Consider the following 27,304-nt stretch of genomic DNA (forward strand, 5'->3'; position numbering starts at 1 on the left):
TTCTAGGATTCTTGTGGTTTCAAGTGTCACATTTAGGTCTTTAATCCATTTGAATTTATTTTTATATGTAGGGTAAGAAAGTGGTCCAGGTTCTTGGCCACGTTGCTGTCCAAAACCATTTGTTAAAGAGACTTTTTCCCACTAGATACTCTTTCCTGCTTAGTTGAAGATGAATTGACCATATAATTGTGGGTTTAATTTAGAGATTTTCTGTTCTGTTCCATTGATCTTTGTGTCTGTTTTTGTGCCATACTGTTTTGATCACTTCAGCTTTGTAATATAACTTGAACTCTGGAATTGTGATGCCTCCAGCTTTGCTTTTCTTTTTCAGTATTACTTTGGCTATTCAGGGTCTTTGTGGTTCCATATAAATTTTAGGATTATTTGTTTTGGTTCTGGAAAAATGCTGTTGGTATTTTGGTAGGGATTGCATTGAATGTGTAGATTGCTTTAGGTAGTATAGACATTGTAACAATATTTGTTCTTCCAGTCCAGGAGCCTAGAATGTCTCTCCATTTCTTTGTGTCTTCAATTTCTTTCATCAGTGTTTTATAGTTTTCAGAGTATAGGAATAAACATCCTTGGTTAGATTTATTCCTGGGTATTCTACTGCTTTTGATACAGTTGTAAATGGGATTGATTCCTTAATTTCTCTTTCTGCTGCTTCATTTTTGGTGTATAGAAATGCAGCAGATATCTATACATTGATTTTTTTATCAGTTCTAGCAGTTTTTTGATGGAGTCCTTTGGGTTTTCTGTGTATAGTATGATGTCATCAGCATATACTGAAAGATTTCTTTCTTTCTTACCAATTTGGATGCCTTTTATTTCTTTCTGTTGTCTGATTGCTGTAGCTAGGACTTCTGGTACTATGTTGAATAAAAGTGATGAGAGTAGACATCCTTGTCTTCTTCACATTAGGAGCAAGGCTCTCAGTTTTACTCCATTGAGGGTGGTGCTAGCATTGGGGTTTTGCATATATGGCTGGCCTTTATTATGTTGAGGTATGTTCCGCATACCTACTTTATTGAGGGTGTTTTTGGTTTTGTGTTGTTTTGTTTTTAAGTAGGCTCCCCACCCAGCACAGAGCCCAATGCAGGGCTTGAACTCATGACCCTGAACTGAGATCAAGAGTCAGACATTTAACTGACTGAGCCACTCGGGTGCCCCTTGTTGAGGGTTTTTATCATGAATGGATGTTTTACTTTGTCAGATGCTATTTCTGTGTTTATTGGAATGATCCTATGGCTTTTATCCTTTCTCTTATTAATGTGATGTATCACATTGGCTTGAGAATATTGAACCAACCTTGCAACCCAAGGAAAAAATCCCACTTCTTCATGGTGAATGATTTTTTAGTGTATTGTTGGTTTCATTTTGCTAGTATTTTATTGAGGGTTTTTGCTTGTTTTCATTAGAAGTATTGGCCTGTGGTTCTCTTTTTTTGTGTTATTTTCATTTGTTTTTGGTAGGAGGGTAATGCTGTCCTAGAATGAATTTGGAAGTTTCCCGTCCTTTTCTGTTTTTTGGAATTGTTTGAGAATAGGTAGTAACTCTTCTTTATGTTTAGTAGAGATCTGGTCCTGGACTTGTTTTTTGATTACTGATTCAATTTCTTTGCTGGTTGTCATTCTGTTCAAGTTTTCCTATTTCTTCCTGTTTTAGTTTTGGTGGGCTGTATGGCTCTAGGAATTCATCCATTTTTTCTAGGTTGTCCAATTTGTTGGTATATAGTTTTTCATAATAATCTCTTACAATTGTATTTCTGTGGTGATTGTTGTTAATTTCTCCTTCTTCATTTGCAACTTTATGTATTTGGGTCTTTTTCTTGATAACTGGGTAGAGGTTTATCAGTTTTATTGTTTGTTTGTTTGTTTGTTTGTTTTTTAAGGACCAACTGTTCATTTCATTGATCTGTTTATTGTTTTCTTTAGTCTTCGGGGTCATTAATTTGTTCCTCTGCTGCTTCCACCCTGCCATTCATTCCATCAAGTGTGTCTAATTTTTTTATTGAGCTCCTTATCTCTGCTATGTTATTCCTTATCTCTGTGTTAATGGTCTCACTGATGTTTTCCACTATTCGCTTAAGCCCAGTGAGTATCCTTAGGATCATTGCTTTAGGTTCTCTACCAGGCATGTTCCTTACATCTGTTTTGCTTAGATCTTCTGCCATGGCCTTGTCCTTTTCTTTCTTTTAGGAGAGATTCCTCTCTCTTCTCATTTTGTCTGTGTCTCTGTGCCTGTTTCTCTTTGTAGGAAAGTCAGCTATGTCTCCTGTTCTTGAGAATAATGGCTTTACTTAGAGGAAGTCCTATAGTGCTCTACAGTGTAGTGTCCCCTGTTCCCTAGGGCCTGGTGTCTCCAATGTGTGCTGTGTGGGCTTTGCTTTTGTGTTCTGGCTGCTTTATTTTTCAGGCCAGTTGTCTGCAGAGGGTCCCTTTGCCTCTTGGTGGGCAATGTTTGGTCCCTGGCCTGAATGTGGCAAGTTTTAACTAGGTGTGTTCTGGTCTGCTTGTGAAAGTCCTGTTGCCACCACCGTGGGAACTGAGGCCCTGTCAAACTTGGCGCCCACTGTGCTGGGACTGGGGCAAGTGTGACTGGGAGGGATGGTTCCACTGGAGTACAGGTGTTGGGGGGCTTGGTGTAAGCAAGTTAGGCAGTGAGTATCAGCCCATCACTGCTTCCTGCACGTGGCCCTCTCTTGTGCTGAGGGGTGAGGTGGGGGTAATGGCCCCAGAGGGGAGTCTCTGGTGCCCTCTGAGATGAGCAAATACCCTCCCCACTGTGTGCCCCCTGCGCTTTTCAGGTCGCTGTTTCCATGCTGTATGTCCATGGACCGTTTGCCCTGCCTTTTCTCTGAGAGCAGCCCCAGTGCCCTCTGAGCTCTCCCATAACCAAGCATGCTGACCATTAAAACGCCAGGCTTGGGGTGCCTGGATGGCTCAGTCGGTTAACTGTCTGCCTTCGGCTCAGGTCGTGATCCCAGAGTCCTGGGATTGAGCCCCACATCTTGCTTTCTGCTCAGCAGGAGCCTGCTTCTCGTCTCCCTGTTGCTCCCCCTGCTTGTACTCTCTCTCTCTATCAAATAAATAAATAAACATTTTTATTAAAGGAATAAATAAAGCTCCAGGCTTTAAGCCCTGCTGGTTGCAAGAATTCACGAAATTTGGGCTCTCTTGCTTTCTAAGCCCATTGCCGTGGGAATTCCTTTTCCCCCCTTGCACTCCCCTGTGTGCTGGGTTGTCTCATGCCCTTCCCTCCAACTGCCACTCGCTTCCTACTACAGTGGCCATGATCCATTTCTCTTCCAAACTGTGTCTCTACACTTCCTACCTAATCTTCGACATGGCCTCTTCTCTCTCTCTCTCTCACAGCCCTTAGCTGTTTGATTGCTGCGGTATTTAGAATGATTAGATGGTATCTAGTTGTGTACATGGGATGTTGTGAGCCTACCTACTTCCCTGCCATCTTCTTTCCCTGGAATTGAAATTTTTAAGAGTTTGTAACTCTTTGTGTATGAAGCTTATGATTTAAAAGGAGATAAGTATCTTCTTGACATTTTTAAGGCACTAGGCACATTTAAAAAAAATTTCTTCCATTTGAGTATAGTTGACATACAATGTTACATTAATTTCAGGTATATAACAGTGATTCAGCTTCTCTATTTATTATACTATGTTCACAATGACTCTGTTTCCTATGCTGTACCTTTTGGTTACATGACTTATTCATTCCATAACTGCAAGCCTATCTCTCCCACTCCCCTTCACCCATTTCGCTCATCCCCTCATCCCCCCTAATATTCCCTCTGTCAACCGTCAGTTTCTTCTCTGTATTTATAGATCAGATTCTGTTTTTTGTTTGTTTATTCATTTGTTTTTAGATTCCACATATGAGTGAAATCATGTGGTTATTTCCAGCACTGGGCATTTGTAAAGAAAAACTCATTTCTGTGTGTTTCTCATTTACTCACATTACTGTCACACAATATTTTTGACACCAGGTGTGTGGGTTTTTCCCCATACCAAGCAGTTGTCTCTCACACCAGCTGAGTGTCCTGCATCTTAGCTCAATGCTGGCACTATATATCTGGAGTTAGCATCGGATCCCACAGGGTGAGGGCTCAGTTCCTTAAGACTCCACCCCCAACCCCTCACCACGTGCTTCAGAATGCCAGTTGCAAGTCTCAAGTTGTCTGTACTTCCAACCAGCTGGCTATGAATTAGGGTTTCTGTGACCCCCTCCTTGAGTCTGATAATTTGCTAGAATGTCTCATAGAACTCAGGGAAACACATTTACTAGTTTATTATTAAAGAATATAATAAAAGACCTAGATGATGTTCTTTCTTCCATTTCTCAAAATACGGATTTTAAGTGCTGTTTTTTTTCTTCTAGGTAGAACTGAAGTTTCCTGCACCAGGCAAGCCTGGAAATTATCAGTATACAGTGTTTCTGAGATCAGACTCCTATATGGGTTTGGATCAGATTAAACCCTTGAAGGTAAGAATAGTGACTCTTCAATAAATATGGTTGCCTATTTGAATGCATGCTTAATATACTAGGAAAGCATTTCTGGATCTGAAATGTAGAATAATCGAGGGAAAAAGATGTCCTCTCATACTTTGTATATGAGACACTCAGTGGTCTACTCTTTAAATAATAATCTAAACTTGTTGAGCTAAAGGAACATAATGCTTTAGAGCCTTGAGTATAAATTATTAGACTTATTTAGAATATTAAATATAGACTACTTAATTGATACTCCTAATATCCTCTAGTATGCTGTGACTTTACAGGGCCTCATCAACTGGGTTCTGGGTTTTTGTTGTTGGGGTTTTTTGTATGTTTGCTTTTTAGAAAAGTACACATATTTTCCCACAGATTCTGTTGGAGTGTTCATTAGTTTCTGAGATTAGTTTGTTTTTAATCATCCTATACACTTTGTTTAAGTATTATCTGAAGCACGTTCCTGTCAGTGTTTACCACTTTCACTTGAAACCATAAAAGGCCTTCTGTTGTGTAAACACTGTGTTGGAGTATTATTGTGTGGTGCACTGGAGTCCCAAAGTAAAGGTTGCTGGTAGAGGCAAGCCTGTGTTTTCCCGCAAGGGTACTGTATTTCTTTCCATTGCTTATAGAATTTTACTTTGAGTATGGAGGCTGGAAAATACCTTTTTGAAAGTCACACTTGAGATTTTCTTCTCTCAGCAGACTTACTAAGACACCAGACGCACTAAGACATAACTCAGTGTTCTTGCTCAAGAATCACAATTAATCTTTCATTGTACAGAATTAATAGTATAGCTTCTATAGAATTAAAATGTCAAACCATATCAGAAATTTGACTATATTTGTATGTGAGTAGATTACCTTTTTATTTCTGGGACGAATATCTATTTTAAATAAGTATGTTAAATTTGGAGTTAACAACCATTTATGGTCTATTTCTTTATAATTGCCGTGGTCAAAGAAAACCTTTTCTTTATCAGCTATTTCCCCAAATTTCTGATGTCTGCAATTAATTCTTCTTTGTAGTTGGAAGTTCATGAGGCTAAACCTGTACCAGAAAATCACCCGCAGTGGGATACAGCAATAGAGGGGGATGAAGACCAGGAGGACAGCGAGGGCTTTGAAGATAGCTTTGAGGAGGAGGAAGAGGAGGAGGAAGATGATGACTAAGCCATGCTCTGAATGGACCACAGTATTTGCAACTCTTTGCTGTTTCGGAAGTGTATAATAAACCAGAAACAGTGCAGAACTGATGTTGAGGGAGGTATTAGTTCTTTACTAGAAATGGGTGCATAATATAACTAGGCCTTGGGGAAGCCTTGGTACAGTCTGAAAAACGCTTCAGGCTTGTTAAAGCCTTTCAGGTATGGGATGGTGCATTTATTTCATCGGCAAACGATAATAAACCCTTTGTTATAACTGTCCAGAGTGTGGGCTATGTATTATCTGATCAATTTATGGTCCCAGTAAAAGTAAAGGTACATGAAAACCAGTCTATAAGTGAGCAGTTTTTCTTTGTTTAGCTTTAGTTTTCAGCAAACATTAAAGGGTGATAAACACCACACAAATATTTTAAGTAACATCTGCTCAAGTTTTAATCTTTTGATAAGCTCTGTCATTCATTTATTGACATTTTGCAGTGATACAAGACTATTTATAACAGCTCCATTCATAGCTTTAAACTTTTTATTTTTACCTGTCTTGGTCATAAGTTGGCATTCTGTCACATTCCACATAATATAGAGGGCTACATTGGGGATTTTCCTTTTCTTAATTGCCCAGAGTTATCAGATTAATAAACATGGCTTTTAATGGCTTAAAACATTTTTAAGCCTCTATTTTAGCAGATCAGTGCAGGATCTAATTCTTTTTATAAGCTATAGGTCTAAAAACGATTGTGGGACCATATGTTCTCTGATGTTGGTGACTCATTTATTAAACCTTTTTTAAAAGGTTCACTATAAAAGCTGAAATACATTCTTAGCTTTTAATCTACCTGACTCAGAAGACTTTTAAGGAAAAAAAATAATAACATGCAAAGGAGGCATCTTTTTGTATTCATTTTGGACTCCTGTCAATAAAATAGAAGTTTGACTCATTTTACGTTTGTAATGGTGTGTGTCTTTTTACTTACAGGGAAAGGATATAATAGAATAATTCACTCTTTAATTTTCAACTAAAAATTTAATAATGTACATTACTGCAGAAGTGATCGCTATTTCTGTATGGTATAGAGAAACCCACGTGCGGGAGGGATTTCCCCCTGACCCACTGCAGCCCAGAAGATAAGTGCTTAGAAAGAGTAGAAATGTATACATGATGAAACGTTGAGGTAAGATGAATGTTTTTATCACTCGACACTGAAGAAGCATGTGTCTGTAATATTACAGGACTGATTGTAATAATCCTCCCCTATCAAAATCTCCATAGGCCAAAGTGCTGTTGGAATACTAATTTGTGACCTTATTGATTTAAAAGGTTGCCACATTCCATGCAGAATTATCACTGGTATTTTGTTACTGCAGTAGTTGGAAATAAAATTTGAAAACTACCAAAAACATGAATGGTTTTAGGATACGATTTCTACAGTATTCTCAAAGCAGTTTCTTCACTGGAAATTCCATCACTTTTTGTTTTGTTTTGTTTTGTTTTTAAAGGTGTTTAGGGAGACCCTTCCTTTTTAGGGTAGTGCCACTGAGTGTTTGTTTCATTTTACAAGTAGAGGGTGGGTTCACTTGTTGAGTCCGGTGTTTCTGGGGAGCTGCAGTGTCCGGCCAGACGGGAGGCCAGCCTGTAGCAACAAGCGAAAGGGGGTGCTGGGAATTGTGAGCGAACAATGTGTATTGTGCACACGTTCTGGTTTTCCTGAAAGATAATACTCAAGAAAAATATTTCCATTCTAGTGGCTATTTTGTCTGAGGTTTTATTCTTCCAAACAGCTGGCTTTCTGTGTTCAAGACTCCAAAGGGTGATTTCACAACCTAGTCACTCAGCACAGTACTTAGAAAAAACCAGCATCACCTTGACCTTAGAAGATCCCACCAGTCTGGTTTCCTTTCCCTTTGGGTGGTACATACATACTTCCCAACCACACAAGTACATTACCCTCTAATTGGTACTTTAGGTTAAAAAAAACTCTTTCCACACTGCAATAGTGAAAGAACTGAGCCTTCAGTTGATGGCTCCCATCTCTCCAGCAAATCTCTGAACTCCATATCCCTTCTTCTTTTGATCAAGATTTGATAACCAACCCTGGTTTGCATTTAATCTAATGGAAATTCAGTGTAGTTTTAGTTTTGTTTTCATCAAGAAACCGACATTTTTGTCAACAGAATAAATGAACACGTAGGTGAAAACATTCAGTGTGTACACAAAATGAAACTGGTTATTAATGAAATCAAGTTACTTAAATTGTATAATATTCTAATCTCTTTAAATTGGAGAAGAACCTATTAAAAGATAACTCTTCTATGAGGAGGCCACGGTGGAAGTTCTAGCAGTTGTTGGTTATGTGTGTATCTCAGTATCAGAAGTCAGATGTTCGTGTCCTATCTAAAAGTTGTTAGGTTTTCATGAATATTTTTAAAAAACTAAACACTTCGAGCAAGGTTCTCTGTAGAAGACAATACTCTTCTAGTTCTCCCAGCTTGCACTGAGGGGTGGAGAAGGACGAAACTGCCCACGGCCCTCCACTGCCTGGCAGGAAGCTCAGAGCTCGGTGCAAGCATCAGGGATAGGGGTTGCCAGAGGACTGATTGGGGGCGGGGGGGCGGTGCGGAAGGATGTTGAGGAATGTAATGAAGCTCTCTGAGTGCATCACCGACCATGACGTTTATCTAGTTATTTGCTTTAACAAATCAAAACCAGATGCTGGAGTGTTCTTTAGCAACAATTATTTCAAAATGTGATTCAGCACTCTACATATTTTTTGAGCAGTTGTTCAACATTCATCATATATTCACTGAGGTTGTAAGAGCCTGGGTCTGTGATTGGATCCTGGGGCTATAAACACAGGAGAATCCATGTTCTCAAGGACTCACTGGTATTAGGACAGGCAGAAGTGTGGCAAGCCATTCTAATCCATCTGCATTAACTAAAGGCCATTGTTTGGAATGCTTTTTTCTTTTTTTTTTTCTTTTTTTTTTTTTAAGTCTTTCCCACTGTAGGTGAGGATTTTTTTTTTTTTTAGAAGCTAGCTATTGGCTCTTTATTTTTTTAATAAGCAACCCTCCTCCTTTATGTTTAAGTATTTCTTTAAAGCATTTTTCTCTCCAACTCTTCCTACTCAATTCCATGAAATCCCCTTTTTAGTTTGCCTTAAAATGGAACGGCTATCAGTGAACCATAAACTAACATTTCACTAGCTGTGCTGTGATTAGTCCAAATAGGTCTGAAGTTAGCATCAAACATCTTCACACATTTAGCTAGATACTGGGGCTATTTTGCAAAACTTTAAAAAGCTGTACATTTTTCTGTAAACTGAGCTAAAAATCCAAATACAGCGATCATTGGCGTGCTTTAGGACTGTGGTTTCAGGTGGGAGTGTGTTCTGTCCCTGCGGTACGCAGATAATCAGTGCGTGGGGGAAAATGGGAAAATGGTTATTTGTATTTACTCTCATCCTTTTAAATTTCTATTTTTGTGTGTTTTATAATGTACATAATATATTGTACAATTGTACACTTCTACAATTCGTAAATAAATAAATACATTTATTGGTGCATTATTTTTTTTCCGATTTCAGTGCATGATCGAAACATTTGGATACATTGCTTTTACGTATAAATAGGGTGGCACTTAAGCTAAAATGAAGGTTTGCACCTTTGGCACTCACTACTTGAATTCACAATGTGATGTTACTCTGCTGGGAGCTGGCATTCACTCTGTCTAGCCCGACTGTAGTCCCTGGGAGCAAATGGCACTAAGCTGAACTGAGTAGGTTTCATGATGGGGTTAAGAAATGAGGGAGGAGTTCTAAGCAGATGTCCATGGAGTGGAAGTGGGCAGGTAGAGGTTGAAGTGCTAGGGACAGCTTGCTAGGACGTCCAGCAGAGGCGACAGCTGTTAGAGGTTTGTAATCTGGTTGCCACAAATTAAAGGTGAGTATGGGAAGGACTGTCCACTCTCTTCTGCACCAGGTGTTTCAGCATTAACCTGTCAGGCTGCATGTGCAAAGGGAGCTGTGTTCCTTTATCTTTCTGAACACCCGAGGTTTACACTTCAAAATCTGGAAAATGGTAGCAATAGATAAGACATGGGAGCAGTTTCCCTAAGAGCAGCTTCAGACTATTTCCCTGTAGTTTCCAGCCTGGTTCCGGTAGAGGGCGATAGGGCTACAATTTTCATTAGCAAAGACTGGCTTAGCTTGTGGGACTAAACCAAAATTTAAAGACATGCTTTGTGATTTATTCCTATTTCCACCTTCTAGGATTACCTCCTTCCCCTTTACTCTTTTAGCCCTACCTAACCTTTGTCTTTCTTACATGTATCCTTTCATAGATTATATTTACGTCTCAGGTTTCTAGCTGGAAATGCTAGGTCCCTTTGCAAAAAAATCCAGAAGGCAATCTGTATTTATTCATTGTGCTGGAATTGTATTAGATCATTTGCGAGAGAGGTGGAAAATCAGGTCGGACTAAAAAATCCTGTTCTATTAAATTTAAATTTGGGGGGGTCGTTGGTATGAAGAACCTAATGAGTTAAACTGCCACAATTAGGCTCCTCTCTCAGACAGGAGAGTCCCGGATCAGGGGCACCGCAGGCTGTGAGAGCTTCACATTCCCCATCTGCTCCTCTTGTCTCCCCACTTCCGCAGGGCTACAGGAGCCGCCAGCTCAGGCAGATTCTGCACATAAATACGCTTGAGTCACAGCTGAGGAATTTCTAGCATAGGAAGCCTAGTCTTTTAAAGAGTATACAAGCAAAGCTGTCCAAGAGGAAGTTATTCTGTCCTCCAAGCTAGTTTCCTATATAAACATAAAAAGTCTGAAACGGGTGCCTGGGTGGCTCAGTGGGTTAAAGCCTCTGCCTTCGACTCCGGTCATGATCCCGGAGTTCTGGAATCAAGCCCCACATTGGGCTCTCTGCTCAGCAGGGAGTCTGCTTCCTCCTCTCTCTCTGCCTGCCTCTCTGCCTACTTGTGATCTCTGTCAAATAAATAAATATTAAAAAAAAAAAAAAAAGTCCGGAACAAAAGCTCAGTACCTCTGCTCACAAGTTGTGCAGAAATACGAGACCCTTGTGGAAAACTGTCTCTCAAAAGTTGGAATTCAAAATACATAGTACCTCTACCTACGGGGAGTCTATACATCGTACATCTACCTACGGGGAGTCTTTGGACCTTTGGTTAAAATTGAGGAACCTCTGAGATATTCTGGACAGTCGTGCTGGCACCTATGATCATCCTTTGAAGGAAGACTAATTTTTGGTTTTGACTGTGAAAAGTTGCCCAGAGATGATGCAGATGAATGGCGAGGGTAATCAAATTTGCTGATAGCCATTTTGATCAAGAATTAGGCGCGTGACTAAAATTCAATGAGAGACTTCAAAAATCTTGATCCCTAAACTGCCTTTGAGGCATCCAGTATTACCAGGATAACTAAAGCCTCCCCTCATGCATATGCATTAGTCTGCATCGATATCTTTGTAAAATTAAGTCTACTTACTTTATAATCACATCCAAAGTTTCTCCAGCTTTTTCAAAAAATTCCAGTGTAATTAACATACAGTGTTATGTTAGTTTCTCTCCAGCTTTTAGATTTCTTGATTCTCTGCCACATTTTTAGGATTTTAGTCACTGGCTGTGCCCTATGTCACTTTCCAAATTTCTCCAAAAGCCTACAGTTCCTCTCGATGTGACAATATACACAGAAAGAGGGGGGAGCACCAGGAGGGGTGCCCCAGCTGAAGGGAGGCAAGGAGCCCCTTCCAAGGGTCTTGGAGCTCCAGCTCGCCCCACAATCCTCTCCTGGTTTGGAACTCTGCAGCTACACCTCTTCCCACCATCCCAAGGAGCTCTTGCCCCACTACCCCAACACTTGATCTGGGCCTATTATCATGGAAGTTAAAAGGATTAATGCGATTTACATCAAAGTGCTTTTGAGAATTGGAGATCAAGCTATAGTGTTATGATTCACAGCATTATTTCTTTATACACCGAAAGCCCCCACATCTTTCAAGTCTGCTGACTTAATGACAGGGTATCTCAGTAAATGTCAGGAGTGACATGTCAGGCGCAGCACATTTCATATGAAAACAGTGTTTTGAGTAAAATTTTGAATGTGTGTTAAAAAGAAAAATTTTCAGAGCAAGGAAAAAAATCTTTAAGAAGCCTTCCTCCATCTCAGTAGGATTTGTCAAGTTTACTTTGCATTGGGTACCAGGGTACTGCTCCCAAGCCCTCCACGAAAGCCAGAGCTGGAATGTAGGGCTGGGAGTGAAATCCCTGGGGTGCTGTGTTGGGAGCCCCCCACCACCCCATAGTCGTGGGGCCTCATGGGTGTGGGAAGTTAGGGATGGTCTGCGCGGAGGTGCTGGGACTTGGTGAGATGCCCTGTCTGCAGGGGGAGGAAATGGCCCTCTCGGTTTGACCCACGCTGCTTTCTAGGGCAGAGCTGGCCGCGGGAGCCCCATTGTGGAGCTCCTCGCAGGCGCCAGCTCTGGGGGGGCTAGGGCTGGAGAGAGGGGCTATTGCTTCCTGGCGCAGGTGCTTGGAACCCAGAGAGAACAGGAACAGCGGAAAAAGATCCCTGCCCTACATTCTACAAGGGAGAAAAGGATGAACAAGAAACACGATCGATAAGTGGTGTGAATAGTACATTCCAGCGTGGTAGCTGGAATGGAAAAAGGAGTAGAGAAAGGTAAAGAAGGTAGCCCGAGGGCAGGTTTCAGTCTTCGGGGTCAAGATGGAGACTCCTCTTAAAGCTGACGCTGGGGTTGAGGCTGGAAGGGATGAAGAAGTTAGTGGTGCAGGTACTTGGGGGCGAGTGTTCCGGACACGGGCTGTCAGGAGCTGTCTGGCCTGTTGGCAGATCACCAGCGGCCGCATCAGAGTGAATCAGGGGAGAGAGAATGAAGCCGCAGCAGGCTGGGCCTTGCAGGTCCTTGTAAGGACATCCGCTTCTACTCTGAGGGAAGTGGGAGCCATTGCCGGTTTTTGAGCACGGGAGCGATGGGATCTCTTCCGGTCTCAAATGGATCCGTCCTGCTGTTGTGTTTAAAACAAAGACAGAGTGCCTGGGTTTCTCCGTTGGTTAGGCCATCGCCTTCAGCTCAGGTCATGATCGTGGAGTCCTGGGGTAGAGTCCTGCATGGGGCTCCCTGCTCAGCGGGGAACCTGCTTCTCCCTCTGACCTTCCCCCTTCTGGAGCTTTCTCTCTCTCTCAAATAAATACAATCTTTAAAAAAAAGGGGGGGGGGCGCGCCTGGGTGGCTCAGTGGGTTAAGCCGCTGCCTTCGGCTCAGGTCATGATCTCAGGGTCCTGGGATCGAGTCCCGCATCGGACTCTCTGCTCGGCAGGGAGCCTGCTAAAAAAAAAGAAAAAAAAAAAGAGAGAGAGAGAGAGAGACCAAACCAAAAACTAGACTAAAGAGAGAGGGGCTGAAGCAGGAAGACCCGGTAAGAAGGTTATTGCAGAAATCTTCTGGGCGTTTTTACCTACGTTCAAGGCAGCAGGTGCTGTGCGTTTGTCCATATGGGGGCTCCGAGAGGACAGCAGCTGGGGAGGTGGGGTGCGGTGTTTGGATTTGGGTCACGCAGATTTGAAGGTAAAGCTGGCAGGATTTCCTAAGGAATTGGATGTGGTTAAGAGAGAAAAGGAAGAGTAAGGATGCTGCTAAGAATGTTCCTGAGCAAGTGGAAGGATGGAATTTGCCAGCAGCTGAGAAGGTCAAGGCAAGATGTGGAACCAACCTGGGGGGAAAGATAGAAGTTGGTTTGAGATTCTTCAAGTGGAGAAGTTAGGGAGGCAGCTGGATGGACGAGTCTGGACGTGGCCAACAAAATCTAGTTAGGAATACAAACTTGGGACTAAATGACATTACCATGCTGAATGAGAACCCCCCAAAAATAAGGACGGAGGTCTGGGCCCCGAGGGGGGTTGACATTATCAGACTGGGGGTGGGGGAGGCAAGGGCGGAGGAGTCAGAGAAAGAGCACACGGTGCGGTCACAGGAAAACCACGCGTGTGGTGACCTGGAAGACACTGTGTCAGGAGAAGGGGTACCTCTGGTGTCACCTGCTGCAAGTGAGGTGACAAGTGAAGGCAAGTGAGATGAACACTGGCCTTACCCAGGAAGAAGTGTTGCTGATCTCCCTAAGAGCAATTGCAGGGGAACAGTTGGAGACAAAACCCCATTCCAAATGGGCTTGAAAGAAAATGGGAATTAGGGCAGTGTGGTACTGGGACAAAAGCAAAGAGATCAGTAACACAGAAGGGAAATCCAGAAACAGGCCCACACATGTGGACAGACTCATGCACAGGGTGTATGTAACAAGTCGGTGTCGTAGTACAGTGAAGGAAAAGAAGGCATTTTGAAAATATGGTCCTAGGAACAATGGGATACCCATTGGGAGGGGAGTGGGGAAAAATGCACGGGCCCCGTCTCATCCTTTATGCAACAATTAATTCCAGGTGGCTTGGAAGTCTAAATTTGAAAGGCCAAACAATAAAAGCTTTTAGAATATAGGAGATATTTATGACCTTCGGGTAGGCTACAAAGATCATGTCTAAAAAGGAAAAAAAATTTTTTGAAAAATTGAATTACATCCAAATGAAGGACTTTGATTCTTCAAAGACACAATAAAGAGATGAAAAATGGAAGCCCTGGCGTGGGAGAAGATACTTGCCACACACACAATTGACAAAGCACTTGAATCCATACTAAACAAAAGACTCCTACAAACCAGTGAGAGAGAGAGAGAGAGAGAGAGAGGAAGACAACTCAATGGGAAAATTGGCGTTAGGCTTAAAAAGACACTTGGAGTCACAGATTGAGTCCTTCAGAAGCAGACACTGAGACGGGTTTGCGGTTTCAGATGTTTATTAAGAACCAAGATGTTTATTGTGAGCAAAAGAGGGAGGAAACAGGATGGGGCAAAGAAAGGAGCTCAACTTTGATGTAGGCCTAGCAAAGCCTGGGCCAACCCAGGAGGGTTGCTCAGTAGTGAATATTGCTTATTAGTATGTCCTGTGCTGGGCTGAAAAGGCTGTGTTTCTACAGTCCTGCCTTGCTCAGTGAGCTTGGACTCCTCAGGAAGAGCATGACCTTGCCAAGATGGCTTTCTGTGTCAAGGTGAACCCTGAAGGAACCGTTGGCTGGAGGCCGTGTGGCGACCACACTCCCTGCTGCCAGGCAACACGACCTTCCCCGAAGGAGGATCTGAGTGCCATATCTACTTCACAAAACACTAGATCCGAAGGGCAAAACAAATACATGAAAAGCTGTTCAAGTTCTTTATCCATCAGGGAAATGCAAATTAAAGCCACAATGAGATATAACTACCTGTTCACCAGAAGGCATAAGTTGAAGAGTTGGCGATACCAAAGAGTGGACACGTAGCACCTTAAAAATCTTACCTGCTCCCAATAAAAATATAAATCCTAGATCGCTTTGTGAAGCAGTGTGCCTTTGTTACTCAAACTCAAGTTAATGCACAGGCCGGGGCATAGTAATTGCAATTTTGGGTATTTACTGGACAGAAACACATGCACGTATGTACCAGTAGATATGTATTAAGAATGCTCATAGAAACTCTATTCGTACCAGTAGAAACAACCCAAATGTGGACTGATAATAGACTGGATAAATAAATTTTTCTGTGTTTATACAAAGGTTGTGATGGGTTTTCCAGTGATCCCCTGCCTCCCAGTGCTCACATCCGGGCTGATTCCCCTCCCCCACTGGACCAGCTTGGTCTGTGTGATCCTTAGCATACAGCAACAGTGATGGTGTGTCACTTCTGAGATTCGGTTATTAAAAAAATTGCAGCTTCCATCGTGAGCTCCCTCCCTTATTTTCTCTTAGACTATTTGCTCTGGGGAATCTGTGTTGCAGGCACTCCTACGGAGTGGCCCACATGGCGAGGACCTAATCCCCTGTCAACAGCCCTGTGATTGAATATGGAAGTGAGTGAAGGCTTCAGAGATTACCGTCTCGGGCAACAGCTTGACTGCCACCACTTTGAGAGACTATAAGCCAGAGCACCCAGCTAAAACACAAATGATTCCTGACTCTCAGAACATAGGTGATATAAAAAGTATGAAAACAGATGAAATGCAGTTACATATGTCAACATGGGTGAATGTTACCAACACAATATTATCCAATCACCGAAACCAATCACCGAAGACATTTTCCATCATCCCATTTTTTAAAGCTCAGGAAACAGGTAAAATCAAAGTGCAATATTTAGGGATGCATGCTGACATGGTAAAACAATCAAGTCAGTCAGGAAAGTGGTTTTCCTAAAAGGTTGATGGTTACCTTTGGGGGCAGAACGGGGTCAGAAGTGAGAGGTAGTGCAAGGAAGGCTTCCATCCACTGGCTAATGTGCTGCTTCTTCACCTGGATGGTGATAGCAAGGGAATTTGTTGTGGATAAATCATTAAGTTGTATGCTTATGTTTTTACCCGACTCCACCTTTTTGTCTGTGTGTCAGTTTCACAATGAATGGGCGAGCAAAGAGGACAGGATGAGAGAAATGAGGGACAGAGAGCACAGATAACTCGTTAGAGGATTGTTACAAAAACGACCAAAGAAATGGGATAGTATCCAGAAGAGAACTTCTAAGATTTCCAAAACAAGACTTTTTAAAAGATGAAACAACAGTATGTTTTATGCAGAAGGACATCTACTGGATAGGAAAAACTGGGAAGGCAGAAGGAGGGTATTGCTAGAGCCAAGTTGTGAACTGGGTGAGCGACGGGTCTGGCCTGAGTTGGGGACACTGCGTAGTCTAGAGTTCTCTAGAGATACAACCAAGAGAATGTATCTACTCACATCTATGTCTATTAATAAACCTATATCTCTATCTATCTATCTATCTATCTTTAGATTTATTTTAAGGAGTTTATGGACAGTGTATTTTAAGACTCACATGATGGTGAAGGCTGGCGGTCCCAAATCTCCAGGGCGGGCTGGCAGGCTTGGCAAGTCTTACATTTCAAAAGATGGGATTCCCCTATCACACACATACTGGGACCAGCAAAGCATTAAGCTCCCGAATCCCTGCAGAGGAGACAGGCAAAGATACCCTGGGGAGGAATGAAGATCTTCCCTGGGGGACATGCAAGCGAGAGCTTAGTTCCGCCAGCAGATGTGGGTGACAAGGTAGATCCTTTGGGGGAGTCTCAGCTGTTCCTAATCCGCGAAGACCCTGATAGAGGTGCCTTCGGAGGACATGGTCACTTTCTTCTTTCCTGTCCCCAGGGGAGGGCAGGAGCTGCCCCAGGACTCTGCCTACCCCACCCGTCTCTCGCCACCCGCCCCACCCGGTCCCCCCCAACCTCCCCTCCCAACTCCCCAGTGCAAGTGCTCATTCCGCGGGCCCGACTGCGGCGGGAGCGGGCGAGCCAGCTGTGGCCGCCAGGGGGCGCGAGCCGGCCGAGGAGGGCCCGGTCGGCGCGCGGGGCGGGGGATATGCCGTGCCCCTTCCTGGAGCCTGCGGGCCCCAGCGGGGCGGCTGGAGCTCTGCTGCAGGGTCCCCGCCCCCCAGCTCCGCCGGGCCCCCTCGGCCGCGGGCCAGGCCCCAGGCCCTTCGGAAACCAGGGCGGCCCCGGGCCTCCCCTGGTTGACCGACCACGGCCTCTGAGCGCGCTGCCAGCCCTGAGCTGCTCTCCCCGGACCCCGGACGCCAAAGGGAGCTCGGGCCGCTGGCCCGTTTGGCCTCTCAGATGCGTCGAGGTGCGCCCTGCTTCGTGCTGGGCCCTCCCCCTGTCCCCAGGCCACCCCGGGGGAAGGGGACAGCTACCTACGTTCAGGCCTCAGAGATGCCCAGTGAGCTTTCGGGGTCTGTCTCTAGAGCGGGGAGGGTAGCTTCCCTCACCCAACGGACCCCCTCTTCCTTAGGACCAGCCGCACGCCCGGCCGAGCTGTCTCCCACTTGCTGGGCGACCGGAGCAGGGGTGCCGCGGCTCCGCTCCCACAGGAAGGACCCCGGGGTCCATTTGAATCTCGGATGAACAGCAAATTTTTTTAGCGTGTGTCCTGGGCAATATTTGACACATACTTACGTACTTGGGACAATACTTACCATATGTATCTATATATAGGTATCTCTCTCTGTATAATAGATATATCTTATACATTAAATTACATTTAACTATATCTAATTATATATTATATATTAATAAATTTAATTATTTAATATATCTATGATATATAATTGTGTTATATTCATTAATATATTATATACTTATAATTATATACTTATATATTATATATAATTATAATAAAATCTATAATATAGATATAGATATTTATATTATAGATATATGTCTAGTTAAAAAAATCCGACTTCTCTCTTTATTTCAGTTAAACAAAAATACACCACCCCCTCTCCCCCCGCAAGGGCATCCACTTTCTTAACAGATTTTAAAAAGAAGCAATTTATCCTTATAATCGTGGGATTCATTCAGCTAAAGCTGCCGCCCTTTAAGTCTGTGGAACCTTGGCCTTCAAGGATCTTAATGTTTTAGTGTTAATTTATTTTTATGAGCAACTCTATATTTTGCTGTTTTAGCATGGGTCCGACGGATTACAGAAATCATGATAACATCTGTACATCACCCTGGACAAGGCCGGGTGGGAGCCTCCTGGGGAACTTACTTCTGGGAAACCATTTCATACCTACTCGCCTACGGGAATGGGACACACACACACACACACACACACACACACAGTCTATGTGTCCATTACATTCAGATTTTGGGTCAAGAGACCACTGCCCTGTAAGGAACCAAAGCCCTTACGATATTCCTAGTAATACTGCTTGGCCCTTGTTGAACTCATTTCCCTCATTCCACTGTGGAACACCATCCCAAATCCAACTGGCTCAGATGTAGATATGCTCCCCCTTGGTCCTGACTTGCTTGTCTGGGTGGACAGGAAGCCGAGGACATCAGTCTCCTGGGACCGCTGTGACAAAGTACCACAAAACTGGATGGCCTGAGCAACAGAAGTGTAGTGTCTCCCAGTTCTGGAGGCTGGATTTCCAGAATCAAGGTGTCAGCAGGTGATTTCCTTCTGAGGGCTGTGAAGGAGAGCCAGGACTTCTCCTTGGTTTGTAGAGATGCGTCTCTTCATATTTTGTTTTCCTCTGTGTATGTATGTCTCTCTAAATTTTTCCTTTTAATAAGGATACCAGTCATATTGGACTAGAGACCATCCGAATGGACCCTATCTCAAATAAGGTCATGTTCTGAGGTCCTGGGGGTTCGGATTTCAACATGTCTTTTTTGGTGGAGGGACACAATTCAACCCATACACTAAGGAAATCCTGATGTGAGGGAAGGTGCAGTTCATTGGTATCTGAGTATGACTCTTTGAGAGATCCTATCAACATCTCAGTAGACAAGAGTTTGGCCGTCAGGCTGGAGTTTTGGTCAGGAAGCTTCTAGAACCAGGAAGTGCTGACTTCATGGGAGAGCCTCCTGTTCTCGTTGGACATCTAAGCTTGGTCTGAGAGGCCGGCTGAGCTCCCAGTAAGAGAGATGATTTCCTCTCTACAGGAGTCTCAGGGAGGGGTCCTTGTCTTCACCAGCGCAGAGGCCCACTTGCCTTCTCTCACTGCAGGTGGGAACAGGACTGTGAGCGGAGCATTCTCCACAGACGTGTCCAATCCATGTGGCACCCGAGTTCAATGGGAAGCTGGGAATTGGTCCAGGAAAGAAAAACAAGGGCAGGCATTTGGAGGATTTGAGGTAAAAATTTAATAACATGTGTGGTAAATGTTCATAGTAATTTGGGTCTCATAAAACCCTGCCTTCTCACACTGTATCCCCTTACTCAGACAATAAAACTCTTATGTTTTCACACACAATTAAAAGCTGAGGGTTCGAAATAATACCTTGCCTTTTTCTTTCTATGGCAGCACAGTCACTGAAGAGTTTCAAACTCAGATTTTGGTCACCTTATCATTCTCATAAGTTTTTTTTGTTTTTGTTTTTGTTTTTTAAGAGAAAGAGCGAGTACGTGTGCACACAAGCAAGGGCCGGGAGGAGACGCAAAAGGAGAGGAAGAGAGAGAATCTTAAGCAGGTTCCACATCCAGTGGGCAGCCCAGTGGGGGTTTCGATCTCACAAGCCTGAGATCATGACCTAAGCCTAAATCAAGAGTTGGATGTTTAACCAAATGAGCCACCCAGGTGGCACTCTTATAAGATTTTATTTCTTTATTTTTAAAAGATTTTATTTATTCACTTGACAGAGAGAGAGAGAGCAGGCAGGGTGGTGTGCAGAGGGAGAGGGAGAAGCAGGCTCCCCACTGAGCGGAGAGCCTGATGTAGGACTCCACCCCAGGATCCTAGGATCATGACCTGAGCCGAAGGCAGACACTTAATGCACTGAGCCACACAGGTGCCCCTCTCGTAAGATTTTAATATTCTATTTTTTTTTAAAGATTTTTATTTATTTATTTTACAGAGAGATAGAAAGAGCACAAGTAGGCAGAGAGGCAGGTGGAGAGGGAGGAGCAGACTCTCCACTGAGCAGGGAGCCCAATGCTGGTCTCGATCCCAGGACCCTGGGATCATGACAGGAGCCAAAGGCAGCGGCTTAACCTACTGAGCCATCCAGGCGCCCCTAATATTCTATTGAGTAATAGGAAATCATGCAAGCAAGTGAGAAAATCCCAGTCCCTCTACTGATTCATGGAGAAGAAAGACTGAATCATTCTGTCATTTCCAGAGAACCATCACCTCTCCAACAGCTGCTAAGTCCAGTGTGAAAAGAGGCTATAGCCCCTCTGATCTCTCAGCATTCCTGGCCCCATGGGAGAGAATATCCAGGCTCCGACAACACTAACCTGGCAGTCAGGGTCATCACGTCGTGCTGTGTTAGGACAGATTTTTTTGACAACCCCCATACCCCACCCCACCGGCCCGTCCCAAGACTAATTTCAGACGGTCTTTTTTTTGCCAAAGTGAGATCCCTTGAATCACTATGTTGGGGATATGATTTCTTAACCTCTCCAAAATATATGGTGTGTTGGAGGTGCGAAGTTTGGCACGTGAGCACATGGGATGGAGAATTGAGTGCAGGGAGGGAGACCCCCGCTGTGACTGCCCGTGCCATTTGGGGCTTCCGAGTTAGTTGCTTGGAAAATGAATTAGATTCTGTGTTTAAAAAATAAAGTTATTTAGCAAAGTGAGGAAGCCTTGATCCAGCTGAGAGCCACAGGAGCAGCTGGGGGCTTAACACCCTTCCGCACACCTCTAAAGACATTTGAGGCTTGTGGCTGCTAGTCTGGACCTGCAAATCATTTTAATCATCAGCTTCTGGATACAAGGGAGGCACATGAATATTTTTTTCTCAATGCCTTTAAGGGAAAAAGAGATTGCCAGGAGAAGCCTGTTTAAACTGATCACCTGGGGCCCTGGGCACCAGCACCCTTTCCTCTGCCTTCGTTCTCTGGCAGCCTCTGGCTACGACCGATATCCATCACGCACATGTGAGTCAACCTTGTGCCACAAGGCCCGCTCGCCCTCCTGTAGCCAAGTGGTGCTTTCTTTCTGCTCTTCATTTCCTCTCCTCCTTGCACATGCTCACATCTGTTTCCCATCGTTTAATTATTCTGTGTCATGGTTTACATTTTACTTTTTCAATTTTCCTCCACCAGCCCACCTCCAGTTTTCCTTCAGCAAACACGTACTCCTTTCATTCTGATACTGTGTCCTGGTAGTTTTCCCTACTTGGTTCGCTTTTGTTGTTTCTTTTCTGTCTTTTTTAAATGTTTTTTGTGTTTGTTTGTTTTGTTTTGTTCTCTTTTCTTTTGTTTTGTTTTTCTGTTGCTTTGAGTTTTTTCTCTCTCTCTCAGGGTCAGGGAAACCAGGGTACAGATGCTGAAGCTGGTCAAGAGGGCATCGCCAGCAGCCCGGGATTATATCTGCCCATCTCTGTATTGGTGGTCTCTCTACTGCTTGTGAAAGCGGGGTATCATAAAGTCCCCTTCCCCCCACTTCCAGGCCGGTTCACGAAGTTTGGGTGCGTCCTCCCCACTTGGTAATATGTCCAATCATCTTCTTCCCCAAGGTTGAGTGTGCCTGTGAGTACACTGTTTTCTACAATCTCCCTCTGCAATGTCTCCTGTGCTAAGGACAACATCCCCGAGGTCACTGGCAGGGTCTGCAGGCCGAGGAGGCAGGTGGATGAAGAAGTCAGTGAGTGACAGAAGGGTACTCGTGTAGAGGGAGTTGTTTTCCCATGTTTACTTTGAATAAGGTGCTTCTCTGTACTTTGGAATATCTGGTTGTCAAAGGGCCTGCTACTGAAAGTTTAAAGATTTCAGCAGAATAGGATGCTCTAAGTTTGGTGAAGTCAATTTTAGATTTCTTTTTTTCTTTTGTTTTTAATTTTTGGATTGGTGATCTTCTGAAAGGGCAGGAGAACGATGTTTCTCTCAACTCTGTGAGCGTCTCTTGTCTTCCGCAGGGAATGTAATTTGCCTTTTCTCTTTGGCTGCCTTCAAGATTTCCTTTTAATATTTTATTTTCAGCAGTTTAAAAATGATATACCTCAGTGTGATTTTTTTTTTTTAAGATTTTACTTATTTGTCAGAGAGAGAGAGAATGAGCTCAAGCATGAGGAACAGCAAGCTGAAGGAGAAGCAGGCTCCCCACTGAGCAAGGAGCCCGATGTGGGACTCAATCCCAGGACTCTGGGATCATGACCTGAGCCAAAGGCAGATGCTTCAGTGACTGAGCCACCCAGGTGCCCCATGTGTGTGATGTTTCTGCTCGTTTTCTGCTTCATGTTTTTGTGCTTCTTGGATTTGTAGTTTGATATCTGTCATGAACTTTGGGAAATTCTCAGCCATTAGTTCTTCCACTATTTCTTCTGCCTCATTCTCGCTTTTCTCCTTCTGGTATTCTAATTGCATGTATATTAGACCATTTGACATTGTCTCACTTAAAATATAGAACATAGATTCATTATGGCTAAAAGGATGAAAAATAAATAGCATGCAAACAGTAAAGAAAGCTGGAGTAGCTGTATTATGTTAATATTTGAAAAAGTAGACTTCGGAATAAGGAATATTTTCAAGGATAAATAGTGACACTCTATAATGATAAAGAGTTAAATCCTCCAGAAAGACCTAGTGATCCTAAATGTGTACATACCTAACAACAGTGCTTAAAAAAACACAAAGCAGGGGCACCTGGGTGGCTCAGTGGGTTAAAGCCTCTGCCCTCGGCTCGGGTCATGATCTCAGGGTCCTGTGATCGAGCCCCATATTGGGCTCTCTGCTCAGCGGGGAGCCTGCCTTCCCCCACCCTCTCTCTACCTGCCTCTCCGCTTACTTGTGATCTCTGTCTGTAAATCAACGAATAGAATCTTCAAAAAACAAAACAAAACAAAACAAACCCACAAAGCAAAAACTGCTAGAACTGAAAGGAGAAAGAGACACATCTAATTAGAGATAGAGACTTCAATGATTCATAGAAAAAGGAGAGAAAATCAGTAGACATAGAAGATCTGAATAATATCATTAACCAACTTGACCTAAGTGACATTTACAGAATACTGTACTCAACAATGGCAGAATACACATTCTTTTCAATTGCATACAGGAGAGTCACCAAGACAGACCATACCCTGGCCCATAAAGAAAACTGACCAACATTTGAAACTGGACATCTCTTCTTGACTCCTGGAGGTGCAACCTCTGGGTAAGAATGGTGGGGCCTCCCTCCTGGGTTCAAGGGCAGAGGGCAGGAAGAAAGTTTAAAAAAAAAAAAAAAGGAAAAAAATAAACCTCTCAACAAAGCATGTTCTTAGAGCACAATGGAATTAAACTAGAAATCAATAACTGTGAGATATCTGGAAAAATCCCCAAATAATCAGAAATTAAACAAAACACTTTTATATAATCCATCAACAAAAAGAAGAAGCTTCAAGACAAATGTAAAAATAGTTTGAACAATTAAATATGAAAATTTATTATATCTAATCTGCAGGTTGCAGCTAAAGAGGAAAATGCATGGCACTAAAATGTTTATATTAGAAAAGAAGCAATGTCTCCAATCAATAATAAAGCTTCTACTCTAAGAAACTAGAAAAAGAAGAGCAATTAAACCCAAAACAAGCAGAAGGAAATAATTAAGAACCTAAATTAATGAAATTAAAAAAAAAAAAGGGAAAATCTTCCTCCCACCCACCCACCCCCTAGAAGAGTCCTATGTCCCTATGTACATTACTGGGTGCAAACAGAGGCACATGGAGGAGGAAGAATATATCTAATTACTCAGATCAGATTGTGTTAGCTCTGTCCTACCTAGGACCTCTGTGAAAACTACATATTATGAATGCCTTTTAAAAATATTATAAGTGGGGCTCCTGGGTGGCTCAGTTGGTTAAGCATCTGCCTTGGGCTCAGGTCGAGATCTCACAGGCCCTGGGATCAAAGCGAGCCCAGAGTCAGGCTCCCTGCTCAGCGGGAAGCCTGCTTCTTCCTCTCCCTCTGCCCCTCCCCCCATTTGTGCTCTCTCCCTCTGTCTCAAATAAATAAACAAAATCTTTTAAAAATATTATAAGCTGAGGTACCTGGGTGGCTCAGTGGGTTAAACCTCTGTCTTCTAGTTGGGTCATGATCTCAGGATCCTGGGATCAAACCCCGCATCAAGCTCTTTGCTCAGCAGGGAGCCTGCTCTTCCCCCACCCCACCCCCGCCTGCCTCTCTGCCTACTTGTGATCTCTCTGTCAAATAAATAAATAGAATCTTAAAAAAAATAAAAAATAAAAAAATATTATAAGTGATCTATGTAATTTTAAAAGCTAGCACCTATTGGGAACTTATGACAGCCCAGGTACTCTTGTAGGCACTTGAAATGCTAGTTTACATCATCCTTACAAGTTTCCTATTTCTACTTCCATTTTAGAGATGTGGAAACTGAAGCTCACAGAAGTTAAATAATTTGGCAAAGATTACTCACCTAACGAATGACAGAGTCAAGATCTGAATCCAAGCAGTGTGTCCGCAGAACTCAGATGTCATGGAGTGTTTTTGTTGGTATCTGGGACTGTGAGGTCCATGATCCAAAAGGCCATCTTTGTTTCTCCCCTGTGCCTGGCATACAACAGCTCTGGGTAAGTGTCAGTTGGCTGATTTCCAGCTTGAGACCACTATAGAATAAAAGGGAAACAGTAGTGACTTTTTAAAAAGGTAACTTCAAAATTGCTAAGAGACTAGGTCTTCAACGTTCTCGCCTCAACCAAAAAAAAAAAAAAAAAAAAAGGATCATCAGCAGCAGAAGTAACTATGTGACATGACAGAGGTGTTAGCTAAAGGTCTCGTGGCAGTCATTTTGCAATATATAAATGCATCAGATCAGGATGTCATACATCTTATACTTTCCCCATGTTATAACTCAACTCTATCTCAAAAAACAAAAAAGGTGATGACTACAACTCAACGTTTTAAACTGTATGTACTGATATTGATCAATATAGATGACTCTTTATTGTTTGATACTATATAGTGGGGACAGAAGAGAGATGGTATGTTTGCAGATTGAGTAGATCGGTGGGGAATGAAGTTTCTCTGATAACATCACAAAAATCCAGAAGAGAGCAGATAAATTCAGTCTCAAAAATCTTCCTATCCCTTCTTCAGGGTGACTTCCATTATGGCCACTCTGAGGCGCCAGACAGAGGTTAGGTAACTTGCCCAGGGCTCCTCTGCCAACATGCAGGGGGTGAGGTTCCCCTAGAGCGGATCCCTCGCTCACCTTCTTTCCACTACACATTGTGGTAGAGTTCTTGAATCTCACTGGGCTCTGCCCCACTCCCTGCTTTCAGGTTCATTACATATTTGTGGAATGAATGAATGAGTGAAGATTCCCTTGTCGTTTCACCTGTAAGTTAGGAGAAGGACATTCTGAAGTCAAGACTCTGTGGTATCTGATAGGATAGGTAGCTCAAAAAGTGCCATGTTAATGAGAAAATCCCTGCTTATGACAAGGCATGTGGCGGCACATAGTGGCTCATGTTATTTCTCTCAAATCAGGACCCACAGATAAATCTGAAGCAGCCTCTGCCTTCAAGGAACTCTCTCCCACTCATTCAGAGTTCAAGCCAGGATACTAGATGTTCACAAGTATGAAACAAATTAGTATTTCTCATTCATTCATGATCATTTAAGCATGCTTAAAATGTTTTATTTAAAGCTTTTAACAACCAAAATTATGTGTGCATATATGTACGTGTGTAACTATTGAGAAAGATTTAAAAGGGAAATATTTCTATAAGATTTATATAAAAAATAGTTGTTTCCTATTCCCCCATCTCTTCTCTCTAATGACAACCATGGTTTTAGCTGTTGCTTCTGATATTTGCCTCGCAATTTCTAATTAACCTGCATATATTGCGATTTCTTGATTACTTTTTGGTTTAGATCTAGTTTATTGATTTCTTACTTTGGAAGGTGTGGGTTTAGTTGAAAACCTCATCTCATCTTTTCCTCCCTCCATCTCCCAAAAAAGTTACAGCATAATTTTTAGTGAAATCAATACTTAGTGATAATATTATTTTGAAAATGTGCATTTTATTTAGACTTGAACTCGTGTACTATGGTTATGCTTTCTCCTCCTGAGTTAATAAGTCTCATTCTCTTTTTTATTTGTTCACTTGCTTTTCCAAGTAACTTCCATAAATTTATTTCCAAATTATCCACCAGCACTGTAACACTTTCCTTACATTTAAACATTACTTTATCTCCTACTTTTATTTTTTTTCCTTTGGAGACATTCCTCTAGGATGAACAAATCACTAGGTCCATTGATAACTTTCATTCTGGAATTTCTCCTCACCCTTATTCTGGAACGAAGCACTACTACCAACTGCCCTCTGATGATTTCTCCATCTTCAAATACTCCTGAACCAAGCCTTAGAGGACCATGGGGAAGAATTAAGGATGAGCCAGACCTGACATCATGTCTCTCTTACCACCCCTGGTATATGAGTTCCTTGACCACCGTCGCAGGCATGGTGCAGCCAGAATGCCTGTTCTGAGCCACTGGCTTCGCCTAAAACTTGTACATTTCTTGTTAAATTTTCTTTTTAGTTTTTGCTATTTCTAGCCCCTTTAGTGTTCCTATATGGATTGTATTCCTTCCTACAATCTGGGAAAATAGGGTTTCTCTCTCCAGAGAGTCCCCCAAACTCTCTGGGTTTTGTTCTTAGTCCAGAGAGGCCATTCCTGGTCTCCATCACTGGAAGGTCAGTAAAGGGCCCGCTTGTAGATGGTGCTGTCTTGTCCTGTTGCTACCGGAGTCCCCTTGGTGTCCCTGGAGCCCCAAGCTGTGTGATGCTTGCCCACCAGCTCCTTCAGTCACTGCCCCCACCACCAACCCTGGCCATTTTCTTAAGGCTTGTCTGTACCCGCGACATGGTCTAAGAGTCCAGAACTGACCCTCCCACAATTCCCTTCAGGCAGGGCCTGGCTCTACTCCACACCACACCACATCACACCACACCACACCACACCACACCACACCACACCACACCACACCACACCGGCACACATGCGCAGACATGCCCATGCGGCCAAGGGGCTGACTGTGAAGCCAGTATTCTCTTAA

At 43.1% G+C, this 27,304-nt stretch overlaps 1 protein-coding gene across 1 annotated transcript in view; it reads left to right on the plus strand.

Annotated features, from left to right (window-relative positions):
* SEC63 (SEC63 homolog, protein translocation regulator) overlaps positions 1–6,607 on the plus strand; it is a 71,742-nt gene extending 65,135 nt beyond the window's left edge. The window contains exons 20-21 of the mRNA XM_082732070.1: positions 4,396–4,500; positions 5,536–6,607. Coding sequence (XP_082588196.1) covers positions 4,396–4,500; positions 5,536–5,679 — 249 coding nt within the window. The 3' untranslated portion in view covers positions 5,680–6,607. The remainder of the gene's footprint in view (positions 1–4,395; positions 4,501–5,535) is intronic.
* The last annotated feature ends 20,697 nt before the right edge of the window (positions 6,608–27,304 follow it).

The sequence above is a fragment of the Mustela nivalis genome (assembly GCF_964662115.1).
Source record: "Mustela nivalis genome assembly, chromosome: 5".
NCBI lineage: Eukaryota > Metazoa > Chordata > Mammalia > Carnivora > Mustelidae > Mustela > Mustela nivalis.